The sequence below is a fragment of the Bemisia tabaci genome, chromosome 2 (assembly GCF_918797505.1).
Source record: "Bemisia tabaci chromosome 2, PGI_BMITA_v3".
Taxonomy (NCBI): domain Eukaryota; kingdom Metazoa; phylum Arthropoda; class Insecta; order Hemiptera; family Aleyrodidae; genus Bemisia; species Bemisia tabaci.
This window is the reverse complement of record NC_092794.1, coordinates 78060347-78082764: the sequence shown is the minus strand read 5'-3', so window position 1 is coordinate 78082764 and position 22418 is coordinate 78060347. Positions and strand designations below refer to the sequence as shown.

Genomic DNA, 22418 nt, shown 5'->3' with positions numbered 1-22418 from the left:
TTAACAAGCTTGTTAGAAGACTTAAATACGGTATCTATAAATTTTAACCTAATTTAATCAACATGTAATACTGCCTCTATATGTATAATGAGGAGGGGGGAAAAGTGCAAGAATACTTCTGAAAATAAAAATGCCTTTTTGTCTTAACTAAAAATAAAAATGCCTTTTTGTCTTCACTTTAAACAATGCCTTTTTGTCTTAACTTTAAAATGAGATACAGGGTATCTCAGATCACCCGCACCAGGCCTTTGTCTCGGTTGGTTCAGTTCGCAATAAGTCAGGGACTGCAGGGCTGAGTAGGAAATTGACTCCAAGAAATCCGAATTACATGGTCTCGAAACCCTCCCAGTCTCCCTGGCTTGTAAGAGGAGGGCGGAGGGGGGTGTCACGAAACTGAAAGTCGGGGTTCCCGCTAGAATTGCGATTCGATTGCATTAAAATTGAAAAGTACCGAAAATTTCACATGAAATTGACCCCTAAAATTCCAAAATCAGTCCTTGGAAGGCCCAAAAATGATCCCTGAAAAAGGAGGACATTCGACTCCTCCACAATTTCCTTTTGGTGGCATCTCCGGCAAAAGATAATGCCCCAGATAATTGACCCCAAGAAATCCGATTTCCATGGTCTCCAAGATCCCCATGGGAGGTTAACCGGGGGTGGGGGGGGGGGGGGGTTGCACATTTTCAAAATTCGAGGTTCCCTTCCAAATTGCAAATTGCTAGCGTCCAAATTGAAAAGTTTAACAGACTAAAACTTTGAATGAAGCCTGGGATGACCCACTCAACGCATAAAACTTTACCTCTGAAGAGGGACCGGTGTCCCATCCACAAATTGCTCATTGGTTACAAAACTGACGTATATCCCGCAGGAAGGGATGGTCTGCAAGTGAACCGACATCGGAGAATCCGAAATTCATGGTCTTATAGCTCCCCTGATTTCCCTTCAACAGTTTTGGGGGGGGGGGGATGAAGGGGAAATTCGGATTCTTTGATGTCAGTTCACTAGCATACCATCCTTCTATGCGGGATTTACGTTAGTGTTGCGGCCAATGAGCAATTTGTGGAGGGAACACCTGTCCCTTCTTCAGGGAGCTCCCCTGATTTCCCTTCAACAGTTTTAGGGGGGGGGGGGGGAATGAAGGGGAAATTCGGATTCTTTGATGTCAATTCACTAGCATACCATCCTTCTATGCGGGATTTACGTTAGTGTTGCGACCAATGAGCAATTTGTGGAGGGGACACCGGTCCCTTCTTCATGGGTAAACTTTTGAGCAATGAGTTGGTCAATTTGAACTCCCAGGTGTCATTTGAAGTTTAATCAGGGTTCATGCAGCCTCAGTGCTAAAAATTCAAGCACTTTTCAAGCACATTTTTCTGAATTTTCAAGCACTTTTCAAGCACTTTCAAGAGCCTTTTGGAAGCAGTTTTGCGCGAGATTCAAGAAATTTTTCCACAGGACCTTTGACATAAAAACTCCTAATAGCGAGACAGATATCAACAACCAACTAAAATGAGTATTTTCCTCTAATTAAAAAATACACGGATGTATAAATGAAAGACCATCCCAAGTGTCAGTACCAATACTGACAACCCAGTAAGTAAATACCTCTAAATTCTAAGCAAAAAAAAGTAAAATCCTGGCTCACCGCATAAGTTTTCGACCAACTACCCATCCATACTTACACCTGAATGTTTTATTCCAATTTATTCAAAACGTTGGTTTAAAAATAAAAAGAAAAATAAATGATAATAATAAATAAATATCTTACTTTCATATTCATTGAGACAACGTTAATCATTAAGAAGTGATGGATATCGATAGGTATAAGATGGGCTGAAGATGGTGCAACTTATGAAAGAGTTAATAGAAAATCTGCATGCTATCCGATGGGTTAAATCCGATGGATATCGATAGGTATAAGATGGGCTGAAGATGGTGCAACTTATGAAAGAGTTAATAGAAAATCTGCATGCTACCCGATGGATTAAATTCATGAGAATAGTAGGGTACTTGGACAAGAAGCTCAAAATTGAAGATTCATTCTTGATAAAGCTGAAGCAAGATGTTTTCTGATAGTCTTTCACTATTGTAAAAATATTTGAATTTTAAAAGTGGGATTTCTTAATTTGAAGCTACACGTAAGGAGTATGTCTGGAGTATGGAACGGCACATCATTTGAAAAAAGAGTCTTTATGAACACTAAAAAACCGGACGAAAGAAGAAAAAAAAACACTTTCAAGAAGATAATGGACCCACATCATTGAAAAAAAATAAGGTAAAAAAACCAGAAGTAAAAAGAAAAAAATGTTAATGTGAAATTAAATAAATGTAGGTATGAAGAAAAATGTTTTTACAAGCAGTTTAAAAAGTTATAGATTTTAACCGAGACTTATGGTTCTTTTTCACAACTGTTTGGAGAGTTTCGAAATTTCTCCTTCAACGATTGCTAACTCTTCTTTTTTTCTTTTGGCACTTTGGCGGAAACTATTGGACTTAACAATTAATGAGAGATCTTGCTTCTTTTCAGCTTGTTCTGCCAGGTCGTCTGCACCTTTTTCTAAGGTCTTTACATCTTCACATAAGCGTCTTTTTCTCTCTTGTAGAGATTTTGTTTTTTCTGACTTTTCATTTTTAATAGCTGTGAGAGCCTTGATTTTCTTTTCTTCCTCTAAATAGGTAGCATATCTACTGCGAGCACCTGATACACTTTGTCTTAACTCTTTGGTTATTACCATACTGGATAAGCTCTCCATTTCATCGGTAAACTCATGTACATAACGCTGTGCTATGTAGGACTGCTCCTTTAAATTTTCTACTTCTAGGTTTTTATTTACACTAAAACCTCTCTCCACTGATGCTTGTCCATGACTTAAGAGTAGAGTTATTTTGACAACTTTCCATAAATTTTTGTATTCATCCTTGTCCATAAAGTTAATATAAAACTCATCAACTCTTGACTTCTCTTTATAAGGCTCATAGTGTGCAAAGGTGACAGCTTTCTTTAAGACAACGTTTTGATAAAATGAATCAAATTCATCAAGAATAATATCAACTTTACCAGCTACGACTATTTTACAATCACACAATGTATTTAAGACAGACCTCATTTTCTTCTTGCAAACAGCTGACCGACTAACAGGAGAAGAATCTGCATCTAGGTGAATCATACTTCTCGGATCCAAACAGGACAAATTTCGAACTAAGGCATGTGATATTGGAGATTTTTCTAAAATTTTTGACAAGACATTCTTGTAAAATCTAATAGCGCCAGTAATTAGATCAAAGTTATCTTTTTCAGCCACTTTCAGCAGCGACGAAAGACTGAGCAGGCAACTCAGCAGAGTAGTTCTCGTTTCAATTTCAACACGTTTTAATACTTTCCAGCGTACGTCTGAAAAGTCGAATGCTTTCTCATTTGACCTCCGAAAAGTGGATCTGAGAAATTCAAGCACGTTTTCAAGCACTTTCCAAAAAATCAAGCACTTTCAAGGCCTTGAATTTTTTTTTTTAAAATCAAGCACTTTTCAAGCACTTTTCAAGCTTGCATGAACCCTGTTAATTCTATTGCACTTTTCCATTTGGATGCCATAGATTTGCGATTCGGAACGGAACCTCGACTTTTGAAATTAGCCCCCCCCCCCCCCCCCCCCCCCGTTTACCAGACAAGGTAGTCTTCGCGACCATGAATATCGGACTTCTTGGGGTCGATTACCGGGAGTAAAATCTTTTTCTGGAGAATCTACGTCAATTTTGCCACCAAAAGGAAATTATGGAGGGGTCGACTGTCCTCCTTGTTCAGGGATCATTTATGGGCCTAAAAAGGACCGATTTTGAATTTTTAGGGGTCAAATTCATGTAAAATTTTCTGTACTTTTCAATTTTAATGCAATCGAATCGCAATTCTATCGGGAACCCCGACTTTCAGTATCGCAACCCCCCCCCCCCTTCTTTTACACGCCAGGGGGGACTGGGAGGGTTTTGGGACCATGTAATTCGGATTTCTTGAGGTCAATTTCCTACACAACCCCGCGGTCCCTAACTTCTTGTGACCTGAACCAACCGAGGAAAAGGCCTGGTGCAGGTGATCTGGGATACCCTGTAATTCAGCTTTTGAACATTAAAACAAAAAAAAAACTGCTTTTAGGCAAAATTTTTGAAACTAAACGTTTAGGCTTGAGGAAATTTTTGGTAGACGTTCAAATTAGATACAACAATAAAGAAGCAAACAGAAATTAACTTTGGGCAGAAGTTTAGGGAGGAAAACCCTTTGAAATCTGAAATGAGTTTGAGTGCTTAGTGGGAAAGGCAGACATTGAACAATTTAGACAACGTCTGTTGTGACTAGCCGTGGGTTCTGCTGGCAGTTTTCAAAAATAAATCTTTTAATTGCAACTGATGCTTGGAGTACAAACCAAACTAACTGTGAGAATGAAGAAATGAGTTTCATCTTCAGAAGATGGGGTGACTCACCTTGACATTAGGGTCCGCTGTTAAAGAGGAATCTAACTGTTGCAGTTTAGCCATTAACTGATTGTGATCGTACATCTCTTTTTCACTGATAACGACTTGATTACTTGCACTGTTCGACTGTTCAATCAACTCCTAGAAAAAATATAAAATAAAATAAGTTACTTAGTATATTATGTAGACAAAATTTTGTTCCTTTGAAAAGAAACAAATACAGTGGCTTGATGATCAGGATTCTGTTACTCTGAAACTGCAGTGGAACTCCAGACTAAGTGCTAGGTTCTGGTGATGAGTGTTGAGTTCAGATTTGTGTGCATTTTTGCACTTCATCCAGAATTGAAAACTATTTTTCTCTATTTAATCAGAATTTTGTGAAGAATTGAGTTTTCCCAGATAACCAGTTATCACTGTAAAATTTGATATTCCGGAAGATCCTGATAAAATAGAGACCAATATTTTTCATTTATGGACTTGGCGCAGAAAAAAGAAGAAAAAAATTAGGAATGCCTATCACGTGTTGAGCTTTTCTTCAATGGCTTACTTATGTGAAACTCAACACCTTCATTTACCAGTCTTAAACCTTATCAGAATGTTTCACTACTGACAGGAAGGGTAAAAACAGTTTTGAAGGTATTTTATAGAGATGATCTACCTCTTATTTGCTGTTGAAGCCGAATGTGATGTCAATTTTTTCCCAATAAACATCAATTTCTTGAAAAATGTATTTTACTAAAAAGAGGTGTTCTTCAATGTTGAAATACATTCGAGGAAGACTTGTCTATCAGCACAAGTTAATATTAGGGCAGTGCGAATATTCAAAATTCTCGAATTAGCCGAGTTGGAATATTTTTCGTGATATTCGATTCAAACTTGAACTTAGAATCCACGAATAATTGAATTATTCAACCACATTGACAAAAGGACTCCGCACACCTCTTATGAGAAGCTGCACCATGAAGGAACGTTAATTTATTTATGTCATTCGATTCTCCTCAAGATACTGATCATAAGTTAAAATTGCGCCAACTTTCTAGGATGCACCGTTTTCGCAAAAAAACCGCCGAGAAGATTCAATTATTCGGCGATAAAAAGCCAGAAAGATTCCTCATTTCAGTACTGGACTGACAAGCGGCTGAGTGTCAGTGAACGTCAAACGGACGCGTCCAGAGCGGGAGGAGGGGGATAGCCCTAAAGTCGGCAGGTACAGATTAGAAGACGGACACGCGCTACGTTTTTTCCTTATTTACATCGCGCCTGTTCTCAAATGTTTTGTTCTCTTTTATTCATTGTCGCCGAAAAATTTAATCTTCTCGGCGGTTTTTTTGCGAAAACGGTGTATCGAAGAAAGTTGGCGCAATAATGACTTTCGATCAGCATCTTGAGGAGAATCAAATGACAAAAATAAATTAACATTTCTTAATAGTGCAGCTTCCCATAAGAGGTGTGCAGGGTCCTTTCCAATATCTAAAAAAAAGACCGAATATTCGTACATCTGGCCATATTGATGACATGCTAGTAGGAACTCCATCCGGCGCACAGTCCAAACTATTTGTTTTGAGGTTAGGTTAATAAAGGCCAACGTTTCATTGGTTCATCCAGCGCACGACGCTTGCACCAGATGGGCCAATTCAAAATTTGCACCACTTGAGTTCCACCTCGTACGTCATCAACATGGCACACAAATGGGCGAATGTACTAATCACCATAACCAATCCTCCTCCGCCTCGCATGGAACCCTGGTCTTTACAATGTTGCTAAACTGTCTTTCCGAAGATCAGCATTGATGTGAAGTAAAATCGAATAAAATGGATTTTCAGATGGTGAGCAGCAGTTTTACAGTTCCGCACAGTTCAATTGATTGCTGGTCTTAAATTGAAAGAAACAATTTTCTCTCCTTTCTTTTCTTTCCCCAGCAAGTCAAAATACAGGGTGATACAAAAGATCCTTACACCCCCTCTAACTTTTAACCTAATTGAGGTAAAGATTTGAAACTTGGGGGATGTCCCTAGGTCAAAGGAAGCTACTTTTTGACCCCCCAAAAATTTTCAGGGGGGCCCCCCTTGGGGGAGGACGAACCCCAACTTTTGATTTTCAAATGGGAAGACCCCCTTTAAGATAGCTCGTTCGAAAGAGCATAAAAAAAGAAAAACTTTTCGCGCATACCCGAGGTCAATATCTCAAACCGTTTCAAAATGGCGGCCGGTTAAAATTCAAAATGGCAGAAAATTCACACGGGCTATTTGTCGATGGATTTTCGCGAAAATCGGTAGCAAGGGGTATTACGACACGAGAAAAACAAATTTGACGTTAGATTTTCAAAAAAACCAAAATTTCCAAAATGGCCGAAAATTTGTGTTTTAAGAAATCTAAGTTCAAATGTGTTAATCTTATGCCAAAATACCCCAAAATTCCAAATTTTAGGCAAATCCATCAGCAAAAAACCGAGGTGGCAATTTTCGGCCATTTTGAACTTTAACCGGCGACTATTTTGGAATTTTCGGTTTTTTTTTAAAATCTAACGTCAAATTCGTTTTTCTCGTATCAAAATACCTCTACTACAGACCGATTTTCGCGCAAATCCATCGACAAATAACCCGTGTGAATTTTCGGCCATTTTGAACTTTAACCGGCCGCCATTTTGAAACGGTTTGAGATATTGACTTCGAGAATGCGCCAAAAGTTTTCCTTTTTTATGCTCTTTCAAACGAGCTATCACAAAGGGGCTCTTCTCATTTGAAAATTAAAAGTTGGGGTCCGTTGCCCCCCCCAAGGGGGTCCCCCTGAAAATTTTAGGGGGCCAAAAAGTAGCTTCCTTTGACCTAGGAACATCCCCCAAGTTTCAAATCTTTACCTCAATTACGTAAAAAGTTAAAGGGGGTGGAAGAGACTTTAGGATCACCCTGTATATGCAAAACCATTTAATAATTTAATGAATTGATTAATTCTTGATCTTTTTGTCTATAATGGTAATTTCTTCATTCAAAATTTGAATGTTAAGAAAAAAAAATGATTCATTCGATTTTTATTTCCACCAATACAGAGGTTGGTTTTGGTCAAAAGTAGGTAAAAAGTAAAAAATCTTCAATTCGAATTCGAAACTTTTTCAAAATATTCGATTTGATATATAAAAAAACCATAATTGCACAGCCCTAGTTAGTATTATCCGATTTGGCTGAAACTTGGCAGGATTGTTTTTTTTTGTTTTTTGTTTGTGTGGTGTTTTTTTTTTTTTTTAATCAAAAATACCAACATCATGGGGTACGTCCCAAGAAATTCCCATAAAAAATTCAATTACCGTTATGGAATATAGTCGTAGAAAAAAAAGAGACCTAAAAACGAATTCGGTTTTCTGTGAAATCTGGAATATCAAAGTTTTACTGTAGATCTTTCAGGTGGCAGGGTGAATTTCATACAATGTGTGGTAAGAAGATATGTGTTTATAATGAGTGCTAACCTGAACTTGATCATTGATCTGATCAAAGTGTTTCACGCGGAGGTTGTAATTTGGGTCTTGACTTTGCACATGTGATTTAAAGCCGATCTGAAGGCCTGTTTTAATACCAGCCAGAAACCCGGCACGCTTTGACAGCTGTGCAGCAACTAATAGCTGCTGCTGTTTACGACTATTTTTACAATCTTTTTTTGAAACCGGTTTTGCTTTAGGACGATCACTGATGGCTGTTGATTGCTGAAACAGAAAATTGATATTAGTCTCGGATTATGGCACTGAGAATTAGATTTTCCTCAAAAACTATCATGAAGTGATTGCTTCCACCAAATATATTAGTAACGCAATGATTCATATTTAATTTAGATGATAGCTCAAGAAGTTTCCTATTTAAATTCAAGCAAATACAGCTGGAATTGTAGGCTGATGATTTTCATTTTTCATTTACTTGCTTACACATTAAGATAATTTGAAGGAAGACTTCTGGATAAAGCCAATTTTAAATGATGACACACCTGTAATTCATCCACCATCTGCTGACGGTGAAACAATTGCTGTTCAATGGTGACATTCATCTTACTGCTATTTTTATCTACTACAGTGTACTCATTCTTCTTACTTAAATCACCTGAATTCATACTGCAAGACTGAAAAAAGAAATGAGGATTTTCAGAGAAAAAGCATGAAAACTCGAACTTATAAAAATTTCTGCACCATAAAAATCAAAGGAATTAGGCTCCGGGCTATGTTCTCGCACATAAATTGTTCCAAAAATAATGGAATGAATTCTTGAGCAAGTGGACAATTAAAGGTAACAAAATACAGCTTGTGCACCCATTAAGAGTCACTAATAGAGACCCCAGAAATTCGTTCGCGCAATTCGCGCGAATTTTCAAAAAGTCGTTGTGAAGCACTTGGACCAAGCTCAGAGGCATATTGGAGTTCCGTTGATTTCGCATATGTAATCGAGAATTTCGCTAGTTTCGGCATTTGATGCGAATTCTGACGCAAATTCGCCAGTTTAAACCACGAATTCGGGAATTTCGACGAAATTTGCGCTGTTGCTGGAAAATTCGCGGAAAAATAATCTTAATCGTGTTAGGAGCTGCCGATCATTGGATCATGGGGAACTTCGTGAAACTCTGGTTTTTGTCGTTGACCAATCGTAGATTGGTGCTTCATTTCGCAGTAAACCACTGGCACTGCCAACCACGTTTTTCAAATTTAAAATAAGAGGCGAAACGAAAACGCACATTTTTAGCAAGAATTTGGCAGTTACTAGCGAGAATTTTAGAATTTTCGTTGAGAATTTTTGAATTCCCAAAGGGAATTTTAGGATTTTCAGCAAGAATTTGAGAAATGCGGTAAAATTTTAGCAAAAATTTGGCACTTATGGCGAGAATTTTGGGACTTTAAGCCAGAATTTGGGTCATTATAAATCACGAGAAAATGGGGTCTCTAGCTCACTCATTATCTTGAAATCAAGCCCTTGAGGAGGTTGTTCCAATTATCCTTCATTTAGCCACAATTCTTGAATTAAATGTTACGGAGTATTCAGAGATTAGATGAAGCCCTTTTCCAGTATTTTTTGCCCCCTCCCCCTTCCAACCCCCCTGTATTGCCTTCATAACGTTGATCGCTATCCTTGAACACGTAAAAACAAAATGGCGCCACATTACCATCTGTTCCATGCAAGCTTCCTGTCTTAATTTTCCATGAACGGCTAAATTAAACCAAAATTCATAAATTTGACAATGAAAATATCGAGTGCAAGGGTCAGGTATCAAGAAAAAATTCCGGAAAAATTAGGGAATAATTTTCTCATCAGATGGTAACTTTTCTCCCCACTTATTTGTGCCTTTCAAAAATGATATATTTTGTAATGCACTCCACTAGTTTTTCCCAAGATCACTGTTAGGTGCAGATTTTATTTATCCATCAACTTTTAGAAATAATCATAATGAAAAGACAAGTACTGAGAAATTTAAGTCTAGCGATATTGTACAGCAAATTTTAAAGGGATATTTTCTCTGACATTGTAGAAAATATTGAGAAAAAGCAAGAAAAAAACAACAATGATTCAGGGCTTCAAACAAGACCCTCTCTAGGGCAAGGTAATTTTATTTTGCAAATGAAAGATGTATTAACTTACTTGATTTTCAAGGACACTTTCATTGGACGAATCAACAAAACATTTCCTAGAAAAAGACTTCTGCCCTTGAGTCAACATATTATTGCTGCCACTGCTAGGAGAATTGTTACTACGGAGGTGGAGATTGTTATTGTTGTTGTTGCTACTATTATTACTATTACTACTGTTGTTGTTGTTGTTGTTGTTGTTGTTGTTGTTGTTGTTGTTGTTGTTGTTGTTGTTGTTGTTGTTGTGCTGCTGCTGCTGCTGCTGCTGCTGCTGCTATTGTTGTTATTATTGCTACTAATTTTCAAAGTTGGAGTCAATCGATCTGAAGGAAACAATAGAGAAAAATATAAACATCCATATAGAAACTGGTTGGTGAATTATTCATTACACTTGAGAAAAAAAGATTTCAGCTCTTTTTTTTTCGAAAATAAGGCCAAGTCGATCTTTGGACAGGATGGATATTCTTGGTTTTTTTTGCGAATTCTTGCACTTAGGACCTCTGTTGGGCATCTGTGTGCAGGAATCTTATGATTTATTGAATCATTAGACTTTACTGTACAGAAAGGGGAGATCAAAAGGATCAAACAAATTAAATGTCATATCTAGGGTACTTCTTGTGTATTTGTGGCTGCTAAACCTGAACTAGATCTTCATGACATTGTATTGCTGGTCACTTTTCTAAAAACGTGATTTTTTCATGGGAAAAATCATTGTTTTTCCATTACACTCGTTTTCCGGCATGAAAAGTTATTTTTAAGAAAATGGCACAAGCTATAACCAAATGCAAGCCATTTTTGGATTCAGCAGCCGAAAATAATTGTAAAAGGCCTAGGATTTAAGGAGGACGGATTTGAAGTGAATGCTCATATTCACAGTATGATGATCAAAGTGTTAAGCGTTTATCTAAGCAAACCTACACTAATTTTCAGAAACTTGCCTGAAAAAATTGCTTACCTTGACATTCATCAATCATTGCATGGCAAATTTTACGCTTACCAAGTTACTCATGAACAATCATTGGTCAAAAAATAGCATAGATCTGTGAATAACAGTTTGGGCAATGTGCGGGCAGGGGTGTGTTTGACAGTATTTCAGGGTTTTACAGTTTTGGGACTTTAAAACCTGACATACTAAAAATACCGGCGAATTTGTCAATAAAATTCTTTAACAACATACCAATGGCAGCAGACTTTTTGCCTAGCATCTCCTCTGTTATTACTGTCTGATGAGATTGAGCAGGGAGTTGGAGCTGATTAAGAATTTGCAACTGCGCCACTGAAGTAGAAAGCTGTGAATCATTATCGTCTTGTAACAATTGTTGAGGGATTGTCGATGAAGGTGAGGGTAAATGTGTCAATGGCTGGAGGGGCATCTGAATTTGCGTTTGCGTTGACTGCTCATTATGGACGAATGTTTGCAGTGGAAGTTGCGGTTGAGTTTGTAACTGTGGGATATGGATTTGAGCTTGCGTCTGTGTTTGAGCCGGTACGAAAACTTGCGATGGCTGCGTTTCGGCCTGCGCTTGTGCTTGGAGTTGTTCAGCCTGGAGCTGTGCTTGGTTTGCAACCATTATAGAATGTGGGTAGTCCAGTAACAACTGAACAACACTGACATGGCCTCCTTTTGCAGCTTCTATCAACATAGTCGAGTTGTCCTGTTAAAAAAGATACATGATATTAATTTTCTTCCAGTTTGAAATGCCTCTAAAAGGCGTTTGTGAAAGAGCTCTTCACAAGCAAGTTTAAACCAAGTCTACAAAGCTCCTAAGTGGGAAAATAAGGTTTAAAAGGGTAAATTATGGAGGAGGTTGGGATTGAACTTGCTATCTATGATCAACTTCTTCCTTATTTCTTAGTTACTGAAGTTAATTTTTATACATGAGTGCAAGTTTGCCTGATGACAATTTTGATGTACATTATTCCTTGCAATGTGCTTGATAACATTTTCTATGCTCCTGGACGGTGTTCAGTGGAAATGTCCTATTTTAAATTATTCCAGTCAATAGGGGGTAAAGTAAAGACAATTGAGGAGCTTTCCGGAAAAAGGGCACATACCGAAAAAACGTGTTGTGAAAAAAACGCATTTGAAGTTTTCATTCTTACTTCCTGTGCACTGATGATGACTTACATCGGAACTGGGGCACTCATATCGACGTTCATACACCCTAGAATGAATAACGACCATTGGTAAAACTTACACTTCTTTCAGTGTTGTGGGATGATTTTTTTAAAATTTTCTGTTATGTGCCCTTTTTCCGGAAATGGACCGGTGGTCATAGGTTTTGGCTTTTAGAGCTGAATTTTCGAGAGTTTAACAAGTTTCTAGACGAAAATAAATAATTCCGATTAATTAATAAATAATAATTTCGGTTACGAACGCGCGGGTGGATCATCTTCGATCATTATTAATGAAAAAGACAGTGAAACACGCTAAAAACTCGAAAAATTCACACTCACGAGAGACCATTGAAAATTGAATTATTATTAATTACAAAAATTCAGAGGTGACCGGTGCAACGTGTTGACAACTACTGCAACCCGATGATATTGTATTGATTAGCAGAACCAGTGCGATGCATCAATAGTGAGGGATCCCTAATCAGTACCCATCACCTGCCTGCCTGCGCGCTATCTTCTCAACGTCGCGGCGACCTAACCCAGAGGCAAATAGATGAAACACGGCTGTGACTCCTGACTTAGCCTCACAAAACTAGGTCTCTTAGCTCCAAAAATTGATCAATTAAGCTGAAACTCGGGACATTGATACATTAGGACGCGAGGAATCCATTTCTGCCATTTCCGGAAAAAGGGCACATACGCGTAAGTGCCCGTTTTCCGGAATGCTCCTCAATTTCTGAGGAAACATTCTGATACACTATTCTCATGTATTTTTTGTCGCTGAGTCTGAATTTCACATTCGCGAAAAGATCTGAGGCGAGACAAAGCCGCCATCTTAAATAAATGGCGGAAATTTGCGTTTTTTGGCTGAAAAACCGAAATGACTGGATTACTATGAAATTTTCGGTAGAAATCGTTATTTTCAAAATTACAGTACATAAAATTTCCAACAAAACAAGCCCAACGTGGCACAGTGGGAAAAGCAGCCGATCTAGCGCCGAAAAAGTCTTGACGCTCGGATTGTTCACTTTCCCATTGGTTTTTCACACTTTACCGGTCTTATAATATCGAGCCACACACTAATGACAAAATTATGCGCCAATTTTTTGTAAAATCAAGAGTTATTGAGCCAAATTTAGTCAAGAGATCAGCTGTAATTTACTTTCCTTGAAACTGTGTTTCGGTTTGTGGTCTTTGATCGGCCAGCAGAGTTAATAAAAATATTTCTCGTCGTTACTGCTATTGTCGGTTACTTTCCTTCATTATACTATGTAAGTCTCTGATTTTTCACTTTATTTTGGAAAATTTTGTGTGGTTAAGTGTGGGTGTTTCAAGGTAAAGTCATGGATTAGAATGAATGTAATCCGCAAGGTATTACTAAAGATGTTAATGGATGAGATTGACATATTAATTGGCATGTACTCAATATTGAGAGCAAATAAGGAGGAAAAACACGCTTGAAATTTTAAATTTCCTAATAAAACGTTGCACAATGGAACAGTTTTTGCCAATCAATAGATAATCACGTGTCCTAATTTTTTTTCTAATTCCTGTTAGGATAACAGTTAAGTTCCAAACATTTAATTTATCATAAAGTGTTGTCAAACAGGAAATTTAATAGTAGAGATCCGTATTATCGTTTTACCAATACACTTTATTTTCATAAAGGTAAAATGAAGTATTGTCATAACTTGGAAAATTTGGCAATTAATTCCTTCCGCTCAATGCATCTAATGTTTTTCTTCTCAAGACTTAATGTGAAATGAAAACATTTTTAAATGGCAGCAATTGTGAAGTAAAACATGAATAGTTGCACGGAACTAGTTTAAAATTTCATACTGGCGGGCAGGACTAGAATCCGAAAACTCCGCTTCAGAAGCGAGGAACTCTACCAACTAGGCTACAGCTTCGGTTCAAGGTATGTGCTGAAACAGTCGCTGTTAAACACGGGTTGCCTGAGTTGCGCGCGCAGCGCACTGCGCACGCACTTCTCCCCATGCGACTCTGTAATCTGACGCCAAACCCAAAGGTACACATTCATTCTGAGCACATTTCCACTTCCTTTTTATCAAATATCTCCTAATGGCGCAAGGATGCGCACCCAAACTAAGGATTATCGTATTCTTGATAGTATGACGAGTAACTGGATATAAATATCTCGGTGGATCCAAGTGGATCTCAAAAGATACAGTCCATGGAAGTTTGAATTTGGTACTATTTTGGAGGCTAACTTTAAAAAATTGCTGTAAGTTAAAAAAGTGGATTTCAGAAAAGAAAATGGTATCCATACTTTTAGAAAGGTCAGCCATTGCCAAAAAAAATTAAAAGTAACTACATGACGCTTTTCAATAAACACAGGAGGCTATTGAATGTAAACATTCAGAGGCGGTCCTCCATCAGCACCGCGCTACCCGGTGCGTTTCTGATGATTATCGCTGATAAGGTCGACCTTATGAAGTAAAACATGACTGATTCTTGATCAGTAGATCCTCAGGAACACGTACATACCAATTTTGTCCATTTCCATTGATGCCGATTTTCCGACTTTTTCGGCGCTAGATCGGCTGTTTTTCCCACTGTGCGTGGTCAAGATCGGGTGATAGCAAATGCTTTGACAGCATTGCATAGTTTCTTGCAAGTATTGAGGTTTGGCTATTTGTTAACTCTCCCTGTGAAAAAAGAGCGCTTTTAAGGCAATGAATCATTAAATCGTAGATGAGTGCAAGTATGAATGATAAAAGGAGTGCACTTTTGGGTTCTTGACTTTCAAGAACAGCAGTGGAATCTGATAAGAGCGAGAGGTACGTGTGAGCGCAGCTGCTGGGTTCCCTCATTTTCATGGCCCTAGTGCCTAGTGTTCATTGGCCTTAGTGCTCTGGGTAGTTCAATTTGAGTTGAAAACAATGTTGTTCAAATAAACCCATTATTACTACTTCGGCGCTTAATTGTTAGTAAAAATCAGATGAAGGGCTTCAGAATTTTTGTCGCACGAACTCTCACCCTATCCTCTCTTGATAGTTACTATAGCAAATAACATGTGTAAAGGAAGCATGTCTACATTTTATGATGCATTTACAGTTTTACGCCATGTGTAAGTAAAATTGATGACTAAAGTCCTATTAATATCACCGATGTCAATTTATTGCTGCATAGAGTGATTTGGAGACAAACTGAGGCATTTTCATCAATATGCAACAACTGTGTGTCTTACGTAAAATCAAAGTTTGCTCTGCTAATTCTGCAATTGTTATCGACAGCTATCCAAAGGATATTACAAGATGCGGCACAAAAACTCTTGAGAGATTGCAAAGAGGATAAGTTACATCGCTAGAAATAAAATTCGATGAAAGTATTGTCCCAGCAATATCACAAGCAAATTTTCTGAAAAACGGCAAAAAGCCAATTCTGTTTGATCCAAATACTCATGAAACTTTGCACAGCTGAAACCGTATCAGTGTCTTAAGCAGAAGAAGACGCAGACACCATCATAGTTTCAAAAGCCTTAGAAATGGAAAAACAGGGCGAAATTGCTGTTATTGTAGGAGAAGGTGCTTGTACTGCTTACTCTGTCAAGTAACATCAAAAGTTCTTTTCTTCTAAAATCCGGCAAAGGTAAGACTCCACAAAAACTTTTCAACCGAGGCAGCCTTCAGAATGAAGTGAAAACTGAACACATACTGTTCGTTCATGCCATTAGTGGGTGTGACACAACGTCATCACTCTTCAGGCAAGTCAAAGTTAAGTTTTTAGCAACACTGCAGAACAATTAAGCTTTAATAATTAAATCAGCTCAGATAATTAAAAAATCAGCCGCAAAGCAAGAAAAACTTTCTAATGCAGAAAAATAATTTTTATTCCCATTATATGGCTACAAGGGTGAGCAGAAGAAAACTTTGGGTGAATTTAGGTATGAAAGCTATGCCCCGACTTTTTTCCACAATTGGCAAAATCTCGCTCCTCTTCCATGTTCAGAGGATGCTGCCACATTTCATGCTCTTCGTGCCTATCATCAAGTACAACAATAGATGGGCATCAAGAAAAAGCGTATGAGGCAGGGCGGAAAAATAGTAGAAATGGCCTCATCCCCATTCATACCTGGAAAAATCCTGCTCCGGGCGAAATTTTAAACAAAGTCTTGTGTAAGTACACTAAAGGATGTTGCGGCGCCTACGGTTGTCATAAATAAGGCCTTCATTGCAGTCTCGTTTGCAGCTATTGTCATGATTCGTGCGAAAATGGTCAAGATGACGAACTTTTAATGGAGGAAAGAGATCATGTGGATGATCCAGAAGACGCTGATTGTTCAGACAATGATGATGAAATTCAGAGATGTGAAGAGATTGACGAGTGGGTAGAACAAGGGGCAATGGGGCAAAGAGGGAGCCATGACACAATGTAAATTTATCATAAAATGTGGAAATAGTACCTTTAAGCATGGCATCTGCAGCAGTAAATAGCGAGAGGAGATCCGGTGAAAGTTCGTACAATGAAACATTTTGAAGCTCATCAGATTGTTTTATTAAAAATAATGTGCCAAAATAATTAGAGAGGGCTTATTGAAACAACATCGTTTTCAACTCAAATTGAACTCTTTGTACTGCTGACTGGATTACAGAGGTCGGTGCCCTTAACCTTAACTTACTCAAAAGTTTGACCCACTATATTTTTGACAAGCTAGCAGTTCCTATCTCTTTCGCTTGGTGGTAGTTAATGATGTCACAAGCTACTATACCTGTATGTTGGCACATTAAATTTTTATCCTCCGGAAGAGGCTCCTGCAGAGAACAGCAAAACTAATAACTTGGGGGTCGAAGGCCAACCGGGCCTTGAAAACAAGAGAGGACCCTGCAGCTGTGCTCACACGGACCTCTCGCTCTTATCAGATTCCACTGCTGTTCTTGAAAGTCAAGAACTCATAAGTGCACTCCTTTTATCATTCATACTTGCACTCATCTATGATTTAATGATTCATTGCCTTAAAAGTGCTCTTTCGCGGGGAGAGTTAACAAAAAGCCAAACCTCAATACTGCAAGAAACTATGCGATGCTGTCACAGCATTTGCTATCACCCGATCTTGACCAAGTTGGGCTTGTTTTGTCGGAAATTGTATGTACTGTAATTTTGAAAATAACGATTTCTACCGAAAATTTCATAGTAAACAAGTCATTCGGTTTTTCGGCCAAAAAACGCAAATTTCCGCCATTTATTTAAGATGGCGGCTTTGTCTCGCCTCAGATCTTTTCGCGAATGTGAAATTCAGATTCAGCGACCAAAAATACATGAGAATAGTGTATCAGAAAGTTTCCTCAGAAATTGGCTCTATTTTGCCCCTATATTCGCTCTATTGACTGGACTAAATGTCCAACGAGAAATGTCCATTAAAACAATGTCTACTCTACAATGTTCGATGCACTTTTGGTCCATGGTAAGTAAATATCCATAGAGATAAATATCTAATGGTAGATTTTGTCCATGAATCTAAAAACACATGTCCCAAAGGAGGTGGGAGAAATCAAAAATGACGTAGGTCAAAATGTTGTAGAAGGGTTCCAAAATCTTTTAAAAAAATAAATTATCTTCCAAATTCAAGGAGGGCACACTCAGATAAGACATTCGGTAAACCGCCACTATAAGACAAACCAAACCAGAGTGGAAAACATTGGTAATAATTTCGCAAATTATATAGAGGAAGGTGAACAATGGACATTTACTTGAGAGCTATTGCAAACCGCCTTAAAAACCCAGCTGCGGAACAGATTGATGAAGCTGATGAAGATAGGCTGTGAATCATTGCCATTAAATCATCAGTCAGGTAAAATTTATGAGAACATGGTGGACTTTCTTGCGTACTTACTTTGTCAATGATGGAGCATTTTACTTTCAGGGGCATTTGTGTATAATGGACAAATAGTACATCGGACATTTATTCATTATGGACAACTTTTAAATTGGACATTATATAGTGAATATTGTAGTAATGGGCATTTCTTGTTGGACATTTTAAATAGGACAATTCCACCTGTCACCTCCTAGACTGACCTTGGAATCTCCCAATTTTTGGTTCATTTCATTAATTTGATCACTTTGGGGTAATGTTGGTCACAAATCCATTGGAATGCCATACTTTTGGCTGGCTATGCAATCATTTATCAACTGGGTAAAATAATGATAAGACATTGAGCTAAAAGCCAATTAGCTCAATGACTTCCAAGTTTAAAAATGTTTCACTTCTCTTCTCAAAAAAAACAAGAAAAAAACAAGAAAAAAAAACAAAGTATAGTTCCTGGAAAGTCAATTCATCCTCTAAAATCATGAAATAATTTTTAAAAAAAGGAAGCCAAAGGTCCATTCAGGATACATGGAGAAATTTGAAGGAAATAGGGATAAGCGGTTTGAATGGATGAATCAGGATATACCAGAATAATCAGAGATAATTTCGGATGAGTGCAGATTAATTGTGTCAAATGGGAATAAAAGTGGAATCCCAGTGATTGGGGTACGGACAAAAACATGAGTAACAGCATGGCATCAGTCATGCTATGTATCATACTTTTAGCTTGTGGAAGGGATCTGCATTTTGAGCAAGTAACAGTTCAACAACAGCTAAGTGACCTCCAGCACTGGCTAAGGATAAAGGTGTATGATCGTTGTTGCTAGTTTGTCGGTTGACATCTGCATTTTTGGAGATCAGAAACCTGACCGTGCAAACATGTCCAGCTCGACACGCTTTCATTAATGGCGTTCTTCCACCTTCAGATTCATGTTCCTAAAGGAAAAAGATGGAAAATTATTCACTAACAAGAACTGGATGGACAAATGGTTAAGTATGTTGGTAATTGTTCTTCTCAGGTAAAATTTTTACTCTAAGTAACTATTATCTGAGAATTGTGAGAAGTTGCTCTCACTTATTGCCTGCATGGAATAAAACTTTAGTAGTCAACAGGTCTCTTCACATACCCCATCTTAACTTCGATATGCTGCCAGAGAGAATTCGATGTATAATTGTGCGTTTTATAAAGCTTTGAGAGTTTTTTTGTTACTTTTGATGGCTTTTACAGTTAACCTTTAGGTCTTTTGTTATTCATCGCACAATGTCGACAAAGGCACAAAAATTTTTGGCACTGCCTCTGAGTACTGTTCTGCACGATAAAATAACAAAAGAAGTATAAGGATTGATAGAAAAATAATTTTGTAACACTTTTTTGATTGGGCTAAACGTAAATGACAGCAAAAGTTTCTAGCCCTAAAATTACTGAGGTAATGGTGATTCTATGAAATCTAGGGACGAGATCCACCACCACGCAGCGCTGCCTGGTGGTTGACGTCTTTGAGAAGCAATAGTTGTCGTGATGTACAAGATAATGTAAGAAAATGATCCATAATGCGTAGTAAAAGGACATCAAATTTGAGTAGATTCTTTGTAAATTTACACCTGAAACTACGATAATGGACATCGCCTATTAACTCAATCTGTAAGAGAGTCATTATAGCGCTAATTCTCTCTTACACATTGAGTCATTGGGCGACGTCCATTATTGTAGTTTCAGGTATAAATTTACAATTAATCTTACCAACTTTGATGTCATTATACTCAGCATTAATGCTGCAACACCTTAGGGATCAGTTTCTTGCATTAAATTGTAAGTAACAATAATTATTGCTCCTCAAAGACACGAACTGCAAAGCACCGCAACGTAGTGGCGAATCTCTTTCCAAGATCACATAGAATCACCTTACGTACGAGTTGAAGCATTACACCAGACTCACCAAATTGGCTCGATACTGAAGAAGTAAATCAGCCACATCTGTGTGTCCGTTTTCGCAGGCGTAGGTCAGAGCTGTATCACCTGTTTGAGTCTGAGCATGCACATCAGCTCCTGCATCTAAAAGGTACCTGATCAAAACCAAAGATGGAGATTGTAGTTCATCAGGGTAAAATACAAGAAAGAAAAAAATAATAATATGAGAAAGGTGTATGACTACTCAGAATAGCTAGACACACTATGTAAGAAATTTTGAAACTTTGAAGAATCAAATTTGAATTTTCATCAATCCATTCCCAGACCAATCAGGTTAGAATTTTAGAACTATTCCATCAAAAGGTCCTAACACATGACTCACCACCAGTTTTCGCAGTTTTTATTTCATGGAAGCATAGTAGTTTTTGCAGGAATACCCTCTAACATTTCAGTAATGTTGGTTGCCTATTTTGACTTTGACCGTTGCGGACCAAGAAGGTAGATTGTTTTCCAGCTTTTTTTTACATGAGTTGATATTGTAGCAACTTCTCAGGTAGAATTTTTCAAAATGAAGTGGGAGTTCGAATTTTGTGTCAAAAGCTTATGAGTAAAACTAATCGATGAAAGATGTGTAAAAATTGCATGCCCTCGTTTCTTCTTGCTCTGGATGTCTACTGACCGGGACTGTTCTTTCATATCGCTGTGACTCATGGACGAATAAAATTCTGCAAGTCAGAAAAAGAGCGCGTCTTTCAACAAATCATGGAAAATCACCTTAACTGGTTTCTACTAATTTCTTATGACCTGAAACGGAAATGCTAGCATACAGTAGTGGGAAAATTGCATTGTTTTTGCAAAATCACAGTGTAAAAGAAAATACAGAAACATCCGGCGTTTTGTAAAAATTCAGAATAAAAATCATATTTTTTTTTTTTCAATACTCAGGTAAAGCGTGAAATAAAGGATTTGTACAAAGAAAGGGTCAATTAAAAAGAAAAGAAAGCTAAGAAGTTTCTGCATCCCCAGCGCCAGATTACTCTGTTCAACAAAAAAAATGAAAACAAATGTCTCCCAGACGAGATGAGGTGATCCCTCCGTATTTTGAGGTGCTGAATCCGAATATGACCTCCGTTTTATTAATCCATCACCCTCCAATTTTCTAGAAAAGCCGATTTAACTCGGAAAAATGGCCATTTATGGTGTTTTTTACCGACTATTACCCCTTGCAACATTTCTGAGGTCACATTCAGGTTTTTCATCGCAAATTACATGAGAATCGATGTATCACATATGCGGGAAATTTTGTGAATTTCCCTGGAAGCGGAAACAGTTTAGAGGTGTTTTTCCGACTATTACCCCCTGCAACATTTCTGAGGTCACATTCAGGTTTTTCATCGCAAATTACATGAGAATCGATGTATCACATATGCGGGAAATTTTGTGAATTTCCCCGGAAGCGGAAACAGTTTAGAAAAGCTTTTAGCCCAGAGAAATCGGACCTTCTAGAAAAAAGGGGGGGAGGGTTGTCAGAGGTTAGTGAAGGTCTAAATCCGGTTCAATGGTTCTTAATACAGCAGGAGAAACCTAAAGAAGATTTCGGAAAATTTCTAAAACTCCCTAGATCAGGAAAATTATCGCAAAAATACCTGAAATGAGCATTTACCGAGGAAAAGCGACTTTTCCGGGAAAATGATGGTTGGTAGGAAAAATCTGAGATCATTTAAGAATTCCGCAGATCAAAATACATAAGAATCGATGTATCACACATCAGAAACGTCTGTAGAACATATTTTTAATACACTTTTGAGTCCGGGCAAGCTTTCACACTATTTTCAGCTTGGAAAAATCAGCTTAACCGGAACTGGAAGGTGATAAAAAAACCGAAGCTATATTCGGATTAAGTAGCTCAAAATACATAAAAATCACTCTACCATGGGCCAAGGAAAATTTATAAAAATAAAGAGTTAAGAAAGATAAAAGACAAATATACATCAAATTTGCTCTTTATCCCAGGAAAGGGTCGCTTTTCCAGAAATCTGAGAGGTGAGTGGGAAAAATGAGGGCCATTTTCGGACTTAGTCGCTCAAAATACATAAAAAAAGACATACCTCGTAGCTGAAAAAAAATTTGCCTACATTTAGCGGTGGAACACCATCGGAAAAACACTAAAAATGGCAATTTTTCCGAGTAAAATCGGCTTTTCCAAAAAATTGGAGGGTGATGGAAAAAAATGGGGGTCACATTCGGATTCAGCGCCTCAAAATAAAAAGGAGCACCTAATCTCGTCCAGGAGACACTTTTTTCATTTTTGTTTGTTGAATAGTGGTACTTTGGAACTACTCTCAAGGAGGCATTTTTTTCATTTTTGTTTGTTGAATAGTGGTACTTTGGAACTACTCTCAAGGAGAAACCCATAGGACGAAAAGTTGTCCGAGTGTCTAGATAAAACCCTTCACAACCTTTGGAGCTTTGTGAGTAAGTCTAGATCCTTATGCAGTTTTCTAATT

General features: G+C 37.8%; 1 protein-coding gene across 2 annotated transcripts in view; it reads right to left on the bottom strand.

Annotated features, from left to right (window-relative positions):
- mask (multiple ankyrin repeats single KH domain) overlaps positions 1-22418 on the bottom strand; it is a 154367-nt gene that overhangs the window by 62192 nt on the left and 69757 nt on the right. For both annotated transcript variants that reach the window (XR_011899182.1, XM_072296328.1), the window contains exons 11-18: positions 19940-20066; positions 18723-18938; positions 11232-11709; positions 10308-10377; positions 10068-10269; positions 8431-8562; positions 7922-8155; positions 4471-4602 (exon numbers count right to left, since the gene is read on the bottom strand). Coding sequence is in view for 1 of the 2 variants with exons in the window: in XM_072296328.1 (XP_072152429.1) it covers positions 4471-4602; positions 7922-8155; positions 8431-8562; positions 10068-10269; positions 10308-10377; positions 11232-11709; positions 18723-18938; positions 19940-20066 (1591 nt within the window). In the remaining variant the exon portion in view is untranslated. The remainder of the gene's footprint in view (positions 1-4470; positions 4603-7921; positions 8156-8430; positions 8563-10067; positions 10270-10307; positions 10378-11231; positions 11710-18722; positions 18939-19939; positions 20067-22418) is intronic.